Here is an 18,386-nt window from a genome sequence, read left to right on the forward strand (position 1 = left end):
TCACATGGCAGAAGGAAATTTGCACATGGTGTCTCTGACTTTCATAAAGAAACAAGTCCAACCATAGGTTTAAATATTCACTGCCGTACACTTATGTAATCATAGTAGATTTAAACCAAGGATTCCACAATTATTCATATCATTTGGCCCATATGGCAAAAGTCTCCCAACTAATTTTACAACCAGAATCTACAGCATGGATTGTTTTTTTACATGGTAATCGTGAGAAAAAGCGATAAAGGTGGAAATGATTTTTAGATTTAGGAAAATATAACTTCTAAAGCATTCAAAATTCAGTTTTAATTCCTCATTTATCCAGAAGGAAATAATAAATGGAAGTTGGACATTTCAGAGTTAGTTGACGGTTTGGGAAAGATGCCCAAAATGATGTCCATTCCAGTCCACAGTCTTTGTTCCCAACCCAAGGGAACATACTGTGCCAATAACCTGGCATAATAGTTTGACATTTCTGCAAACAGCCTTACAAAAAAAAATTTTTTTTTGAACAAGTCGCTGTGGAAAATTGGAAGTTACTTTTTAGTTACACCCCCAGTACCGCCCCCAAACTTCACAGTTTGGTTTACAACAGACAGAAGTATCCCTTAAAATGGGCAAGCTGCAAGCTGTTATTCTATATTTCCAAAAAGGGAGAAGCACGGAAGTTATTTCTAACAGTTCTGAGTTCAAGAGAATAGACATATTACCTTGAGGGCAAAAAATTTAATAAACTTGTCCAGGTCCTTTCTGTCCTGGGAATTGAGATCAGTTTCCATTGCCTATAGGAATCTAAAACAGAAAAAAAAAGTGTTGAAAAATATGACTAATATCTTTTAAATTCAAAGCATACAGAGATGGTATTGTCTAGCTGTGCAAACAATCATGTGGGAGGAGAAAAAAAAATCTCCCCCTAAGATACCAAAGTAAAAAGTATTAAGATACTATCTTGTGAGGAAAATAAATTCCACACAAAGAAATAAATCTAGAGACCTAAACAATGAACAAGACAAGCCATTTTACCTGCATCTGAAACTTTAAGCTTGAAATATAACTTATTGATTAAAAAAAGTTCTACTACCTAGCATACTGAAGATGTTTATTTAATTTATTAAATATATTTTTAATTTTAGAGAGAGAGAGGAGGGGAGAGGGGTGGGGAGAGGAAGAGAGAAAAAGAGAGAGAAGGAGGGAGGGAAAAAGGAAGGGAGAGAGAGAATTTTAAGCAGGTTCCATGCTCAGTGTGGAATCCAACACGGAGCTCAATCCCATGACCCTGGGATCATGAGCTGGGCTGAAATCAAGAGTCAGATGTTCAACTGACTGAGCCACCCAGATGCCCCATGAAGACTGTTTTTTTGCATTTTTTTTTTTTAATATTAAAAAATGTTTGGGGCTCCTGGGTGGCTCAGTCAGTTGGCGTCTGACTTCAGCTCAGGTCATGCGCTGTGGCTTGTCAGTTCGAGCCCCACGTCAGGCTCTGTGCTGACAGCTCAGAGCCTGGAGCTGCTTCAGATTCTATGTCTCCTCATCTCTCTGCCCCTCCCATGAGTGTGCTCTGTCTCTCTTGGTCTCTCAATAATAAACAAACATTAAAAAAAAATTTTTTTTTAATGTTTATTTTGGGGGGGGGTGCTGAGAGAGAGAGAGAGAGAGAGGGAGAGAGAGAACCCCAAGCAGGCTCCACACTGTCAGCACAGAGCCTGACGAGGGGCTTGATCTTATGAACTGAGAGATCATGACCTGAGCTGAAATCAAGAGTTGTACACTTAACCCACTGAGTCACCTAGACGCCCAGAGGACTAAATTTTAACAAGATAAAAACTTTGTTAAAACAAAATGAGATCATTTATATTCCTTCAAAGAGCCACTAAGTCAGTTGAACTTTTGGGGGTTTATGGACCCCTTTTGATAATCTGAAAACAAGCCTTTCTCCATAAAAATGCACATATATAGAAATGTTTGGATATAATTTCAAGGGGTTCTTGGATTTCATGGGGCACACCATAGCCCCCTCAGGCTGAAATTGTTTGAGATGGGGCTGGCATGAGGAAAAAAGCATTTAGGGAGAGAAGAACTTGAACGAAGAATATCAGCGACAGAGAACAAAATGGATTTGGGACGATTAAGTATTCCAGTTTTCCAAAGAATTGTGTATGGATAGGGAAGCAGTGTGGCTGGCTGGGGCCAGATCATGAGAATCCTGAATGCAATGCTAGAGCCTGATGTGCACCTAGTACACCAGAAATGGTAGCCTCCTCAAGACTTAGGAGGGAAGGAATTAACATAGTGAGGGTGCTAGCATCCTCTGAATGGTGCTTTAGAAAGATGCAGAAAAGGTTTGAGTATGAAAAGCAGGGAAACCGTTAATTCCCTGGTAATAATGAAGGCTTGTGGTCATGGCTAAAACTCTACTACAGACATGGTTTCAAATAGTATGGATGGAGATACTTTAAAGGAAGGGCCGGCAGGATTTAAGGACTGACTACAAAAAATTTAACTGGTTTCAGTTAACAATAAGCAAGGAAGCCAGAAGGAGAGCTAGTTTCAAGGAAAAATATAAACAAAAGAAGAGAGGTGAAACAGGAAAAATTTTAAATTGAGGTATAATACCGTACACAAAATTAAATTCAAAATGGATGAAAGACCTACATGTGAGACAGGAAACTATCAAAATCCTAGAGGAGAATACAGGAAGTAACCTCTTGGACTCTGGCCAGAGCAATTTCTCACTAGACACATCAGTAAAGGCAAGGGAAACAAAAGCAAACATGAACTACTGGGACTTCATCAAGATAAAAAGCTTCTACACAGCAAAGGAAACACTCAACAAAACTAAAAGGGAACCTTCAGAATGGGAGAAGATATTTGCAAATGATATATCTAACAAAGGGTTAGTATTCAAAATCTATAAACAACTTATCAAATTCAACACCCCAAAAACAAATAATCCAGTGAAGAAATGGGCAGAAGACATGAATAGACATTTTTCCAAAGAAGACATGCAGATGGTTAACAGACACATGAGAAAATGCCCAACCTTGGGGCGCCTGGGTAGCTCAGTCGGTTAAGCGGCCGACTTCGGCTCAGGTCATGATCTCTCGGTCCGTGAGTTCAAGCCCCGCGTTGGGCTCTGTGCTGACCCTCAGAGCCTGGAGCCTGTTTCGGATTCTGTGTCTCCCTCTCTCTGACCCTCCCCCATTCATTCTCTGTCTCTCCCTGTCTCAAAGATAAATAAACGTTAAAAAAAATTAAAAAAAAAAAAAAAAAAAAAAGAAAATGCCCAACCTCACTTATCAGGGAAATACAAATCAAAACAATGACAAGATACCACCTCACACCTGTCAGACTGACTAAAATTAACAACAGGAAATAAGAGATGTTGGTGAGAATGCAGAGAAGGGGAAAACCTCTTACGCTGTTGGTGGGAATGCAAACTGGTGTAGACACTCTGGAAAACAGTATGGAGGTTCCTCAAAAGTTAAAAATAGAACTACCCTATGATCCAGCAATTGCACTACTGGGTATTTACCCAAAGGACACAAAAATACTGATTCAAAGGGATACATGAATCCCCATATTTATAGTTGTATTATCAACAATAGCCAAACTATGGATGTCCATCGACTGATGAATGGATAAAGAAGATGTGGTATATACATGCAGTGGAATATTACTCAGACATAAAAAAGGCTGAATCTTGCCATTTGCAACGACATAGATGGAGCTACAGTGTTTTATGTTAAGTGAAATAAATCAGAGAAAGACAAACATCATATGATTTCACTAATATGTGGAATTTAAGAAATGAAACAGATGAACATAGGGGCGAAAAAAGAAAGAGACAAGCCATAAAACAGACTCTTAACTATGGAGAACAAACTTAGGGTTGATGGTGGGAGCTGGGTGGGGAGATGGGTTAAATGGGTGACGGGGATTAAGGAGGGCGTTTGTAGTGATGAGCACTGGAAGTTACTCCTGAAGCTATATTACATTCTATGTTAACTAACTGGAATTTAAATAAAAACTTGAAATTACCAAAAAATATAAAAATAAAGATGAGGTATAACTTACATGTAGTGAAATGCGCAAATACAGCTCAAAAAATATTTTGTTTTCATTTCTATTTCAACACATAATACATAATTTTGTATATATACATGCATATAACCACAAGTCAGATCAAGTTATAGAACATTTCCAATACTCCAGAGGGCTCCTTTGTGTCCTCTCAGTCAATAGACTCACCAAAAAGGAACCATTATGCTTACCTCTATCATCATAGATCAGTCTTATCTATTTTGACAAATTGTTCCATTTATATAAATGGAATCAAACAATATTAACTCTTTTGTGGGTAGCTTCCTTTATTCAAATCATGCCTGTGAGATTCGTTTATAATGTTGTATGTAGCACTTTATTCTTTTTTCACTGCTATGTTGCACTCCACTTCATGAATATACCATAAACTATAAATTCCAGGCTGATAAACATTTGGGTTGTTTCCTGTTTTTAGCAAGATTTTTACACAAGTCTTTTGGTGGATGTAAACACTCACTGCCATCAGATAGAAACCCAGGAGTGTTAATGTTGGGTCACAGAGTATACATATTTAGTGTTTTTTTTAATGTTTACCTTTGAGAGAGAGAGAGAGAAGGAGAGAGAGAGAGAGAGAGAGACAGAAAGAGAATGCAAGTGGGGAGGGGCAGAGAGAGTGGGGGACAGAGGCCTGCATAAAGCAGGCCCTGCATGCAACAGGCCTGAGGCGGGACTCAAACCCATGAACTGGAGATGATTACCTGAGTTGAAGTCATTCAACCGACTGAGCCATCCAGGCACCCCCATAAACTTAAACAGACACCGACAGTTGTCTAGAATCTGTACCAAGGTACACTCTCACCAGCAGTGTATGAGAGTTCCAGCTGCTCCACATCTATACTACGATAATACTTGGTACTACTAATTCTTTCATTTTAGCCATCCTGGTAAGGGTGTGGTAGTATCTCATTTAATCTGTATTAAATGATTAGTGATTAAATGACCACTGAATTTTCCCTACTAGCACCTTTTCATGTTTACTAGCCATTTGGAAATCCTCTTTAATGAAGTACTAGTTCAAGCCTTTTGCCTATTTAAAAAATTAGGTTATCTTTTTCTTACTGAATTGTAGAAGTTTCTAAAATATATATAGTAGATATAAATACTTTGTTGAATATATACTGTAAATATCTTCTCCCAGTTTGTGGTTTGCCTTTCTTACGACATCTTTTTCGTGAGAATCTGAATATACTAACAGACAAAGGCCAGACTACATATATAAAAATAGAGCTCTGACTGACAACCTGCAGAAACCAGCCCAGGAAGGAAGCCAAACTAATATCTCCGCCACCTAGTGCAAGAAGCCAACCTACTACCTACAGTAACCAGTCAAGGAAGGCAGACTATCTCTAGCAAGTAGTCCAGGAAGCCGAACAATAACCCCTGTAAAAAGCCCCAGCAATACCTGGTTAATAACTGACAGCTTCCCCAATTTCTGTCCCTGCTTCCAACTTAGGAAAGCCAAATATGCATCCCTAACCGACCACATCCCTAACCAAGCCCCAACTTGTGGTTAGGCTGCCTACAGTGTTCCTATGCCAATAACCCCAAATCAGGACATACCTGAAGCTTTGTCTTTTTTCCACTTTTTTCCACTGGTCTACCTGCCTGTGAGTCTCTGCCAGTGCAAGTGATGGTGGCTAACTCCCCTGCCATGACAAGCTCTGATTAAATGGCCTTCACCTGTTCTTAATCTGTGGCGTTTCTTTATTTCTACATTAAAAGCAGCCTTACTGAGGTATAACTGGCAATAAACAATATCTGGAAGTGTAAGACATGGTAGGTTTTGACATATGTTTGTAACTGTAAAACCACTACCACAAAATAGTGAACATCTCTATCCCTAAGTTTCCTCATATTCCTTTGTAATGCCTCCTTCCGGCCCCTCCTCAATGCCCCATCCCTAGGCAATCGCTGCCACGCTTTCTATCACTATAGATCCCTACTGTATTTTCTAGAGTTTTATACAAATTAGACCATCCAGTATGTACTCTTTGGCTTCTTTCACTTAGCATAATTATTTGGAGGTTTACCCATGCTGTGTTCCATGTTCATAGCTTATCCCTTTTTATTGCTGAGTGGTATCCTCTTATGGAGTCTTTGAAAGTGATTAAAAGAGGTTCTTAAACTTTTTAAGTCCAATTTCTCAACTCTTTTCAGCACTCCTTTGTGCTCTGTTGAAAAATTTTGCTGATCTCAAACTCATGAAAATCTTCTACATTTTCTTCTAAAAATGTTATTGTTTACATTTCATGTTTCGATTCATGATCCATCATAAATTAATTTTTCTTGTAGTATAAGTTTGGGGTTGAGGATCATTATTTTTAGTCTTAGCCAGTCAGCTCAGACTATATAATAGATTGAATTAGAAACACCAGAAGATCTATCTGAAAATGCCCAATTTGTAACTAATGAAAAGACTAAGACTGAGGTTAAAGTAGGAAGGGAGAAGTAGAAGTAGACATTCTCCAAAAAGAAGAAATAGTTTAAAAACTATAGCAGTACATAAAATTACCATGGAAGATAACAGAAAAAAAAAAAAAAATAAGGAAGGCCACCAGAAAATATTGGCATAAAAGAACCATAAAGAGAAATGCAAGAACTAATCGGAGAAATAGGAGGCAAAAAGACTTCTGAGCTGTTATTACTGAAATCAAGAGGAAATAAGTTTCAAAATTGAAGCGATGGCCAAATAATATAAAGCTCTTGTGGAAGAGGCAAAACTTTACCTCTACCCATCGTAGGTTTTCAGCTGGGCCTCTTTAACAAAAAGACAGATTAATAAGAGGAAAAAAACAATTTATCAACACCTGCAGTGCACATCTCACAATAGAAACCTCAACAGAAAAATAATTCAATACGGTGGCTTAGAACTGTTGCTTATATGGGATCTTCAACAAAGAATGGTAAATTTCTAGAGAAATGATGGGACAAAGGAAAGCAGTTCTTCCAAGGGCGGCAAACTGTAGGAAGGTATAAATATATGGGAGGAAACTAATGGAGTAAGGGGTGTTGGCAGATTCCACTGGTACCTTCTCTGAGCTGATAAGAGTCTGCCTCCAGGAAAAGGAGAATTTATATCTCACCTTTAGGCAGAAAAGCAGAAGGTAAAGAAAGGTTCTCCTCCATTTGCTGCTTAATTGCCTTAATTTTGATCTGTCAAAATAATTTTTATATCGAAGAGACATATTTTGGAGGGACACATTCTGATTTCCTTTATTCTTGAGGTGAGAAAAAGGACACTGGACTTGGCGGCATGTTGCTAATAACCTTTGAGAGGATTGGTTCTTAGAGTGGTGGTGATTCAACTGGCTTCTGAGAAGTTGTACAGAAAAAGACCTCAAGGTGTTGTTGAAAGGATTTTCTCTGTAGCACAGGGCTATCTGAGCAAATTTATGTGGGGTGGGGGGAAGAAACCAATGAAGGAGAAATAAAATACCTGAGAAGAAACAATCCCCGGACTCAGAAGCCACAGGAGAGTCCACTGGGAACAAGGACAGGTTAAAGCCTAAAGTGATGCAAATTATAAGGGACTTACCTTTTGGAGACTACCATTTGTATGTCTGACAGAGTTTAAAACATACCACCCACCTTCAGACCTTCCTAATTGTGGTTAAAAATAACACAAACAAATGTTATGGTAAAAATTAAAAAACAAAAAACTTTTAAAGGGCTAAACTGCTTACAGCCCTGAAGCAACCCAGCAACAGATCTGAGATAAGAATAGTCCTGGAGGACTGCACTGCCCTTATTTTATACTGAAGTGGGGAACTGTGTTCCCACCACCAGAACTTCAACCAACGCAAACATAATAGCACAATGACTCTTGTGACTTTTTGTACCACTGTAAGCACTAAAAGGATTATGTAGCTAGAGTTAGTTACTGAGCCAAAAGGGTGAGATCTCGACTGGGGAAAAAGTTATCTATCTCACAGGCATCAGAGTTTGTTGTTCCCTCAGGCCTTGTCTATCACACAGTTAGTTCACAGGCTACAACAGGAATGTAATACAAAGTCTACCTTACGTCTTACTTTTTGCAAAATCCCTTGAGTGTTCCAAGGAATACAAAGGGGAAATTTGGAACAAACATTAAAAAGAGACCTACAATTGAATTCTGTCCTTTTTTCTTCCCTTTGCTAATACTAGCCAGTTACTAAATCCTTCAAGCTCTTGTTTCTGCAAACTCCTTTATATTTGCTACTCTTTCATTTCCAAAGATACCACCTTAATCCAGGTCTCATTTCTTATCTGGAAGAGACTCACTTGGTTAGTTACTCTCCATTTGAAGAGGATCAGGATATGCCATCCCAAAATAAGCCACTTTGGCAAAAAGTTTATTTTTAGCTGAAGACATTTGAGATTCAACAGATGTAGAAAGAAACCTTCTCGGGCTTCCCTTATCTGACTAAAAGCAGAAACTTCAGAGAAATGAGGACAGCCATAAATTCCCATTTCAGGTTGGCATCTATTCCCAAGAGAGAGATCAGGAGTAGACCTACCATAAATCCTCTCTCTGGGGGAAGTTTCATGGTCATGAAGAAAAGGGAAAGACCATTTGCACCTACCTAAACAAATATCATCACAAACTTTCTTATCACCCATTTCTTCTCCTAAAAACTCATTTGTTTTTTCGAAAAAACCTTTTTTGCTCTTCCCATAAAAGCCTCTTCTCTTAGGCACCTTTCTCTTATTCAGTTAGGTATATAAGTCCCAAATTCTAGCCACCTGGGTTATTCATCGCTGAGCACCCCTATGGTTGCTAATTAGTCTTGTGTCAGTTTACGTTGCAGGCCCCCAAGTACTAAATGTAAGAGTGTATAGGAAAAGTTTTCCTCCCCAACACCTTCTAGGTTACACTGTAAACCTCAGGCAAACTGCTAAAAGACTAGTGTAAGCATGATGTCATTATATTGCTCCTATGCTCCAGAAATTTTGACAAACTCCTCAGTCTGACCTTCAAGATTCCCCAAGCAAAGTCAGCAGGAAAAACAGGTGAAGTGATTTTGAAACGGTGATCAGAGGCTTACTGGCACATTTAGGAAAGATCTCGGTCGCTAAAACTACCAAATAAATGCTGATCCAGAACCAGTGTCTAGTCCTTGTATGTACATGCTCAGAAAACTAATTTTGTTAGTTCAGTCGAGGTTTTGAGAACAACTTCAGTTACAAGAGACTGCTTATACACCACAAATCCAATTATTTGAAAAATAAAATTGCTAAGTGGATGGAAAGAGAAGCATCAAGATATCAACATACTGCCTTTCCTAAAAGGAGACAATTTTGCGAAATTAAAATCATGTTGGATGGCTAACTGGTATCATCCCAGTATGAGGTCCATGTATCTTTCTCTCCCTCAGGGACAAGCAAGTTGGAATTCGACCACCAAGAACCAAGAGAACCTTCTCACTTGACAATGTATGTATTCGACTTTCTTTTAAGACACTGCCAACCATGGCTCAAGTTAGTCATTGTCACCAACAGTTACAACTGCCAAAATACATTAAGGGTGGAGGCCCTCTGATAGGGTGGGTTTTAAGGCAGTACATCAGCTGCTAGAGGACTGAGGCAAAGTAGGGCTTTTATGTTATCACTTAGTTCAAGTCAAGGCCATTTTACCAATTAGCATCCTCATCTCTCAATTACATTGCAAACTCTGCTGCAGAGTTTTAAATTTCTTATCCCTTTCCTGATAATATGCTGAATATGTAAGTTAATTAGAGCTCCTTACCTCTTTATTAAATTTTTCGCCCTAGGGACATAACCTAATTACTGTATATAATTTCGGATATTTACAAAAAATTCTGTGTGGTTCCCACCAACATAAATTTGATTAAATTTATCAAGTGTCATCTTTTACAAAATGGCTTAACTAGGTCAAAAATATATTTACACCTCATAATCCTCCAACAATTACTGCTTCCCATCAAGCTTAATCAACACCTATTTTCCCCAGACTCACCGCTTACAGCTTTGCCTTCCTGAGAAATAACCTCAGTTAAGGCCTTTGTTCAAGATTTGAAACATTTAAGAAATAACAAAAAATTATTTACCGGGCCTTGAATAGCAATTTCAATTTAGCAACATTCTCTGCACATCATTTTCATCAATAGAAATTCAAAACAACAAATAAGTCTTTGAGGTTCCCAAAGTGTTTAGAACAGGTAGAGACTTATACCATAATAAATTGTTTTTAAACAAGTACCAAAAATATAATAAATCAGAATGTGTGGTGTATATATGCCATGGAATATTATTCAGCCTTAAAAAGGAAGGAAATTCTGGGGTGCCTGGGCGGCTCAGTTGGTTGAGTGTCCAACTTCGGTTCAGGTCATGATCTCACAGTCCATGGGTTTGAGCCCTGCATCGGGCTCTGTGATGACAGCTTAGAGCCTGGAGCCTGCTTCAGATTCTGTGTCTCCCTCTCTCTCTCTGCCCCTCCCCCTCTTGTGTTCTCTCTCTCTCTCAAAAATAAATAAACATTAAAAAAAAAAAAAAAGGAAGGAAATTCTGACACATGCTACAACATGGATGAACTTTGAGGACATTAAGTGAAATAAGCCAGTCACAAAAGGACAAATGCTGTAGGATAGCATTTTTATGAGGCCCTCAGAGTGGTCAAAATCACGGTCAGAAAGTGTAATAGCGGTTGTCACGAGCTGGAGAGGAGGAGAGAACAGGAAGTTAGTGTTTAACAAGTATAGAGTTTCAGTTTTACAAGATGAAGAGATATGGGGTTGGACGGTGGGGATGGCTACATAGCAATGTTCATGTATTTATTTAATACCACTGAACTGTACACTTAAAAATGGTTAAGGTGGTAAATTTTATATTATTCGTATTTCAACACAACAGCAACAAAAGAAAATTTGCCATTAAATTAATTCTCCCATTGTTATGTAATGGATGTAGGTAATCATCAACCTCCAAATACTAGACAGAAGGTTCTTTATCACTGCTCCAGTGCAAAATATATAATCAACTAAGGGAAAAGCACACTTAATCCGATAGGCAGGTTCTCTAGATCTTTTACTTTCAAACAAATGCTAATTTTAATTTTAAAAAAACTGTTCTACTTAAAATAGGCAGATAAACATTTATCTCAACTATTTTCCCAATCTCTAGTTAAAAACACAGAACTATAAAGGTTGTAAATAAATATTTCCTTTTATAGGAAATAACAAATGAAAGCTATCAACAAAACACTGGGGAAAAAAGTAAGCAGACTGGTTAAGTATAAAGGTTTCCATGCTTATGTTTACTTCTGCTCACTCCTAAAACAAAACAACAAAGAATGGGGGAGGGGGTGCTTAAAAAGCATACACACAGATCAGAAGATGTGGCATGGAGATATCAGGCATGGAGATGACAGCATCACAGTTCTGGAAGATGGAAACTGGAAGAAACACATGAGTGAGGAGTGCAGAGCTGATATTCCAAGCCAGCCACAGGGCAAATCCAAAACAAAGCAAGTTCATGTGAACCAAAGAACCCAAGAAAGGTTAAGGAATGAGAGGTACCAGAACTCTCTTAATGTAGAATGGCAGATGGGGCTGAAAACAGGAGGATTATCTTAAGAGCCCACAGAAGAAGCAGTCAGACCCTACTCTGAGCCCTACCCTCCTTTCATAACTCCACTCAGGGCAGAACTGCCCTTCCTCTCTAATTTTAGAGGACCAGACATTAATTTTTTTGAAACCATGAATCAGAAAACATGCTGGACTTCAGGGTGATTGGGTGGCTCAGTTACCTAGGCGTTTGACTCTTGCTTTCGACTTGAGTCATGATCTCATGGTTTGTGAGTTCGAGCCCTCAACAGGGCTCTCTGCTGACAGTGCAGAGCCTGATTCTCTCTGCCCCTCGGCCTCTCTCTCAAAAATAAACAAACATTAAAAAAAAAAAGCATGCTCAGGGCGCCTGAGTAGGTCAGTCAGTTAAGCATCTGACTTCGGCTCAGGTCATGATCTCGTGGTCCGTGAGTTCAAGCCCCACATCTGGCTCTGTGCTGACAACTCAGAACCTGGAGCCTTCTTCAGATTCTGTGTCTCCCTCTCTCTCTGCCTCTCCCCTGTTCACACTCTGTCTCTGTCTCCCTCTCAAAACTAAATAAACATTAAAAAAATTAAAAAAAAAAAAAAGCATGCTGGACTTCAAGGATCAGATCCATATGAGGCACTCCCACTCCCATCTCCGAAGCCCCCTTCTTCACTTAGCTTGAAAAACACTGGCAGCCATGTTGGAGGCTTTCATCAAATGACTGGTGATCCCTTGGCTGTCCCATTCACACTTGAACATGAAGCACCAAAAAGACAGCTGAAACTCAGGTATATGAGTGAGGTTGGTTAACTGGTGGGGCTCACAGAGGATCATCAGGAACAAGCTGCTCCCCCCCCCCCAATATTTTCAATTGAAAGAAACCTCAAGTGTCAGTATATAGAGGTTTGGCCCTCTGAGGACACTGAATTTTCCCCAGAGAAGCTTCTAAGAACCCTTGTCCTGCTGGGGACAAGTTTTCAATTCTTTATATGGTAAGCATATGTTTAATTTTGGGTAGGGGAATGGGTGAAACAGGTAAAAGAGATTAAGAGATACAAACTTCCAGTTATAAAATAAATCACAGGGATGAAAAGTACAGCATAGGAAATACAGTCAGTAATACTGTAATAAATCTATATGGTAACCTTGAATGTATATCTCATTTCATGAATGACATACAATGCTAAGTATCTTCTCATATAATTCTTTGCCATTTGTGTATCTTTGATGAGAGGTCTCTTAAGGTCTTTGGTCCATTTTTTTAATGGGGTTGTTTTCTTATTGTTGAGATTTAAGAATTCTTTGTATATATTGAATAAGTCTTTCATCAGATGTGTCTTTTGCAAATATTTTCTTCTAGTCTGTGTCTTGTCTTCTAATTCTCTTGATAACTTTAGTTCTTTTTTTTGAAAAGCAATTTATATATGGAACTAATCTAATATTGAACAGTTAACACTTCCTTGATTTATTTTAAGGATGACTATTATTAACCAAATTCAGTTGTTTTGAGTAACGACTCCTGACAAACTAACAATATTGCTTTCATATTTATATAATGCTTATTTCTATTCACATAAATTACAAAATAGTAACCTCAAAAACTATTTTTTAAATGTTTATTCATTTTTGAGAGAGAGAGCATGAGCAGGGGAGGGGCAGAGAGAAAGGGGGACAAAGGATCTGAGGCGGGCTCAGTACTGACAGCAAGAAGCCTGATTGCGGGGCTCAAACTCACAAACTGCGAGATCATGACCTGAGCCAAAGTCAGATGCTTAACCGACTGAGCCACCCAGGCACCCTAACCTTAAAAACTACTAAAGAGTAATGGTTGGGGGGGGGGGGGTGGCCCGGGGTGGTTCAGTCAAATATCCGACTCCTGATTTCGGTTCAAGTCATGATCTTGAGGTTCATGAGTTTGAGCCCACATGGGGCTCCACACTGACAGTGCAGAGCCTGCTTGGGATTCTCTCTCCATCTCTCTCTCTGCCTCTCCCCTGATCATGAACACGTGCATGTGCTCTCTCTCAAATAAACTAAAAAAGAGAGAGAGATAATAGTATATTTTGCCTATAATTAAAAAAATAAATTACTGGGGCACCTGGGTGGCTCAGTTGGTTTGAGCAACTGACTTGATTTCGGCTCAGGTCGATTTCAGGGTCCTGGAATGGAGCCCCACATTGAGCTTTGTGCTGAGCATGGAGCCTGCTTAAGATTCTCTCTCTCAGGGGGCACCTGGGTGGCTCAGTTGGTGAACCATCCAACTCCAGCTCAGTCATTATCTCATGGTTCATGAGTTCAAGCCCCGCCCATGTCAGGCTCTGTGCTGACAGCTCAGAGCCTGGAGCCTGCTTTGGATTCTGTGTCTCCCTCCTTCTGTGCCCCAACACCACTCACGCTATCTCTCTCACAAATAATTAAATAAATAAATATTAAAAAAAAAAAAAAAAAGATTCTCTCTCTCGGGGTGCCTGAGTAACTCAGTCAGTTAAGCCTCTAACTCTTGATTTCGGCTCAGGTCATGATCTCAGGGTTCATGAGTTCTAGCCCTGCATCGGGCTCTGTGTTAACAGTGTGGAGCCTGCCTGGAATTCTCTCTCTCCTCCTCCCCTGCTCTCCCTCTCTCAAAATAAATAAAGTTAAAAACATAATAAAATGTTAAAAAATTAAACTCATGTTTACATGCAAGAATATGTAGATCTGTGGAGCACTGAAATTAAAACTCACAATTTTATATTTACTTTTCCAGCTAACAGTGAAAGATCAAAGACAATCTTTTCTTGCCAGTCATTTTTTCTACAGCAAGTATTTTCACATTTTCCTCAACAAAGGTTTCAAAGGCAGATGTATAAGAAATGGGTGAAGATTAAATACTTCTTCACAGTAGATTGTCAGGTAATAAGTGTATAATAAATAACAAAATTACAAAAATCACCATTTGCATCTATTATAGAATAAGTGACCCAAAATATCACCAGTGGATGATAAAAATCACTGGGTGAAAGTTTGCTGGCAAATGGAATATTTACACAATCTTCCCACAGATTACTTGTTAGTTACAGAGAAGTCTGACAGTCAGAATCTTAACAAAGTGATCAAAGAAACATACCAACAATTGAAAAGTTGACATTATATTTTTGTTGATGTGATGTAGTAGGAAGGACATATTACCTAGGTGGCTTTCCTGCTAAAACTATGTAACCTGAATGTAAGCATGAAGAAGCAATCAGATGAGCTTAGGCATTTTATAAAATAATGGGCTTGTAGCTTCAAAAATGTCAATCTTATGAAAGACAAAAATAAAAAAAAGGCTCAAGAACTGTTTCAGACTAAAGGCAATTAAAGAGGTTTGACAACTAAATGCAATGTTTGATTATGGACTTTTTTTTTTATTTTTAATTTTTTAAATGTTTATTATTTTTGAGAGAGAGAGGCAGCATGAGCCAGGGAGGGGCAGAGAGAGAGACACACACACACAGAATCCGAAGCAGGTCCCAGGCTCTGAGCTGTCAGCACAGAGCCTGATGTGGGGCTTGAACTCATGAACCCATGAGATCATGACCTGAGCAAAGTCAGCATTTAACCAACTGAGCCACCCAGGCGCCCCAATTATGGACTTTTAAAAAAGTTTCTATTAAAGGCACCTGGTTGGCTTACTTGGTAGAGCATGTGACTCTTGATCTCAGGATTTTAAGTTCAAATGTAGAGCTTGAGTGTAGAGATTCCTTAAAAATAAAATCAAATAAATAAATAAATAAATAAATAAATAAATAAACGAACAATATTGAAACAATTGGTAACATGTGAATACTGACTATATATTAGGTAACAGTATTGCATCAATGTTAAATTTCCTGGCTTTGATACAATCACACTTTGGTCAATCTTGTTCTTCAGAAATACAAGTAACTTTTCTCAGGGCCCAGCCAAAAAAAGAAAAAAAGGAAGGTGTCATATACTATTATATCATACAGTTTATGACACATGGATATATACTGTATGATAAGTAAAGCAATGTGGCAAAGAGTGAACAATGTGTGAATGTATGTGAAAAGTATATGAGAATTCACTGCAAAATTCTTATAATTTTTTTATTAATCAGATAGTTTTCAAAAAAAATTTTTAATTAACAAATAAAATCCATTCTCATCAAATGGTCTATAACAGGGCAGAGAATTTAACTAGCTTTTGCCCAGTGTAAAATTTTCTAAAATTAGGTCTATCTCCTTGCGGCCTATTTCAAACACAAATTTTCAAACATCTGAAAGACTGCTCTAGCTGTACTTCCAAGATTCTGTCACAGAATATCCTTGCCTTGGAGTAAAGTAGGCAAAGAGTTTAATGCACTGTGCCATGATAGATGTCAGTTTAAAATCTCTCAGGCGAACATCCAACAAGGCGGCTTGAAATGATGTTGTTAGTCCTCCCTCCCGCTACGCATAAAAATGCAGATAAAATATGACAATATAAAGGTTTTGACATACAACTGAATAAGAAAGATTGAGAAATCCCAGGTTCCAGAAAAGGGTAAGTCAACACAATAGATGTAAGGGGAAAAACTGATGTCAGGGAGCTGAGGCCTATGAGCAGCAAGGTCAGGTTCTTCTAATGAGTGTATCAGAACATGCATGGGCATGGAAGATAGGACCTCAATGTTACAGGCAGGTAGAAACCCAGTACCCTGCACAAAACTGCACAGCCAAGTTCTCGTTGATCACAGAGGCCAGAAGAACCCTAAAAAAGCAACAAAGAGGTTTGTCATCTATCATAGCAAGGCTCAGAGGTAGGAAAGTCACTCTCAAAACTTCAAAAGCATAAGCCAGTAAATTACATGGACGTAAGATCCAGCATTATACATGCATAGTAAGGAAACAAAAAGCCAAGAAATTAATCTAAAAACTGGTTTAGAACCATTGTAACCCCTAGGAACAGGCAGAAGCAAGCCTGGGAGAAGCTTTCACAACCTTGGATTATCAAGAGCCTGCTGCCAGGGGCGCCTGGGTGGCGCAGTCGGTTAAGCGTCCGGCTTCAGCCAGGTCACGATCTCGCGGTCCGTGGGTTCGAGCCCCGCGTCAGGCTCTGGGCTGATGGCTCGGAGCCTGGAGCCTGTTTCCGATTCTGTGTCTCCCTCTCTCTCTGCCCCTCCCCCGTTCATGCTCTGTCTCTCTCTGTCCAAAAAATAAAAAAAAAACGTTGAAAAAAAAAAAATTAAAAAAAAAAAAAAAGAGCCTGCTGCCAGGCCACAACGCTCCCTCCCAACTTTTACCTAGGTGAATTCATAATTTAAAATTTTAAAGACTGGCGCACCTAGCTGGCTCAGTCGGAAGAGTATGTGACTCTTAATCTTGGGGCTGTGAGTTCAAGCCCCATGTTGGGAGTAGAGATTACAACAAAACAAAACAAAACACCTTTTTAAAAATTATTAAAAAAATAAAAATTTATGGTCTGCACATGGAAATAAAACACCAAGAATGCAAAAGAACAAGACAATATAAGAAACTACATATCTGAAAGAGGAGAGTGTGCAAGTTGAAAGAAAATACACTTACTTGTGAATTTGGTAAACACGTAAAAGAGAAAGCTTATGGGAGCTACAGAACGCTAAGGCCCAAATCATCAGAAGTCTGTGTGGGTATGAAAGAACCACAGTTGTAAAGATCTGGGTATAAGGTGCAAGGAAAGGTAGTTTTGGAAAACTACAGAGTGTACAGTATTGGGAATGGAGAGTAGCTTTGAAGGACGGGGACACAGACCTGGAGCTTTTGAACTGGAGAAGCAGGGGTGATTTAGGATGTTGAGAAAGGCAACTGGGTGGGTTAAAAAAATTATTTCATAAGGTTTTTCTTAAAAATTGAGATGTACTGCATGTACCATAAAATTCACCATTTTAAAGTGTACAAATCAGTGCTTTTTAGTATATTCACAAGGACACACAACCATCACATTTTCATGACACTAAAACGAAATCCCGTAGCTGTTATCACTCACTCTCTACTTCTCCCTCCTCTTCCCAGTCGCTGACAGGGAGCGCTAATGTGCTTTGTAGTTACGGACGTGCTTATCCTGGACATTTCATATCAAGGAAATTATACAATATGTGGCCTTTTTGTGACTTGTTTCTTTCACCTTAGCATAATGTTTTCAAGGTTCAATCTATGTTGTAGAAGGTCTCAGTATTTCATTCCTTTTAATGACTGAATAATATTCCATGGCTACACCACATTTGGTTTACTGATTCATCAGTTGATGAACATTTGAGCTGTCTCTACTTTTTAGCTATTATAAATAATACTGCTAAGAACATTCATGTACAAGTTTTTGTGTTAACATATGTTCTCAATTCTCTATATATACCTACAAAGGGAATTACTGGGTCATATGGTAATTCAACATTTAACTTTTTGAGAAACTGCCAAACTGTCTTCCAAAGCAGCCATACCATTTCACATTAGGTAACAGGTTGAATTTTTTTTTAATTTAACTTTATTTTTGAGAGAGACAGCAAGGGAGGGACAGATGGGGGCGGGGGGAGAGGATCAGAAGCGGGCTCCGTGCTGACAGCAAAGAGCCCAACACAGAGCTCGAACTGTGAGATCACGATCTGAGCCGAAGTCAGACACTTAACCAACTGAGCCACTCAGGTACCCTTAATAGGTTTAATTTTAAGATCAGCACACAAAACGAGCACAAAAGGGACAGAGATAACACGTATTACGTATAGGTCTTCTTTTCCTTTTTCTCCAAGTATTTCCTTGTTCTTCACA

At 38.8% G+C, this 18,386-nt stretch overlaps 1 protein-coding gene across 8 annotated transcripts in view; it reads right to left on the minus strand.

The window, feature by feature from the left end:
- Positions 1–18,386, minus strand: part of ATG13 (autophagy related 13) — a 52,889-nt gene that overhangs the window by 25,495 nt on the left and 9,008 nt on the right. For all 8 annotated transcript variants that reach the window (XM_049617386.1, XM_049617377.1, XM_049617424.1 and 5 more), the window contains exon 2: positions 705–786. In XM_049617386.1, coding sequence (XP_049473343.1) covers positions 705–773 — 69 coding nt within the window. In that variant the 5' untranslated portion in view covers positions 774–786. The remainder of the gene's footprint in view (positions 1–704; positions 787–18,386) is intronic.

The sequence above is a fragment of the Panthera uncia genome, chromosome D1 (genome assembly GCF_023721935.1).
Source record: "Panthera uncia isolate 11264 chromosome D1, Puncia_PCG_1.0, whole genome shotgun sequence".
In the NCBI taxonomy this organism is placed as follows: domain Eukaryota; kingdom Metazoa; phylum Chordata; class Mammalia; order Carnivora; family Felidae; genus Panthera; species Panthera uncia.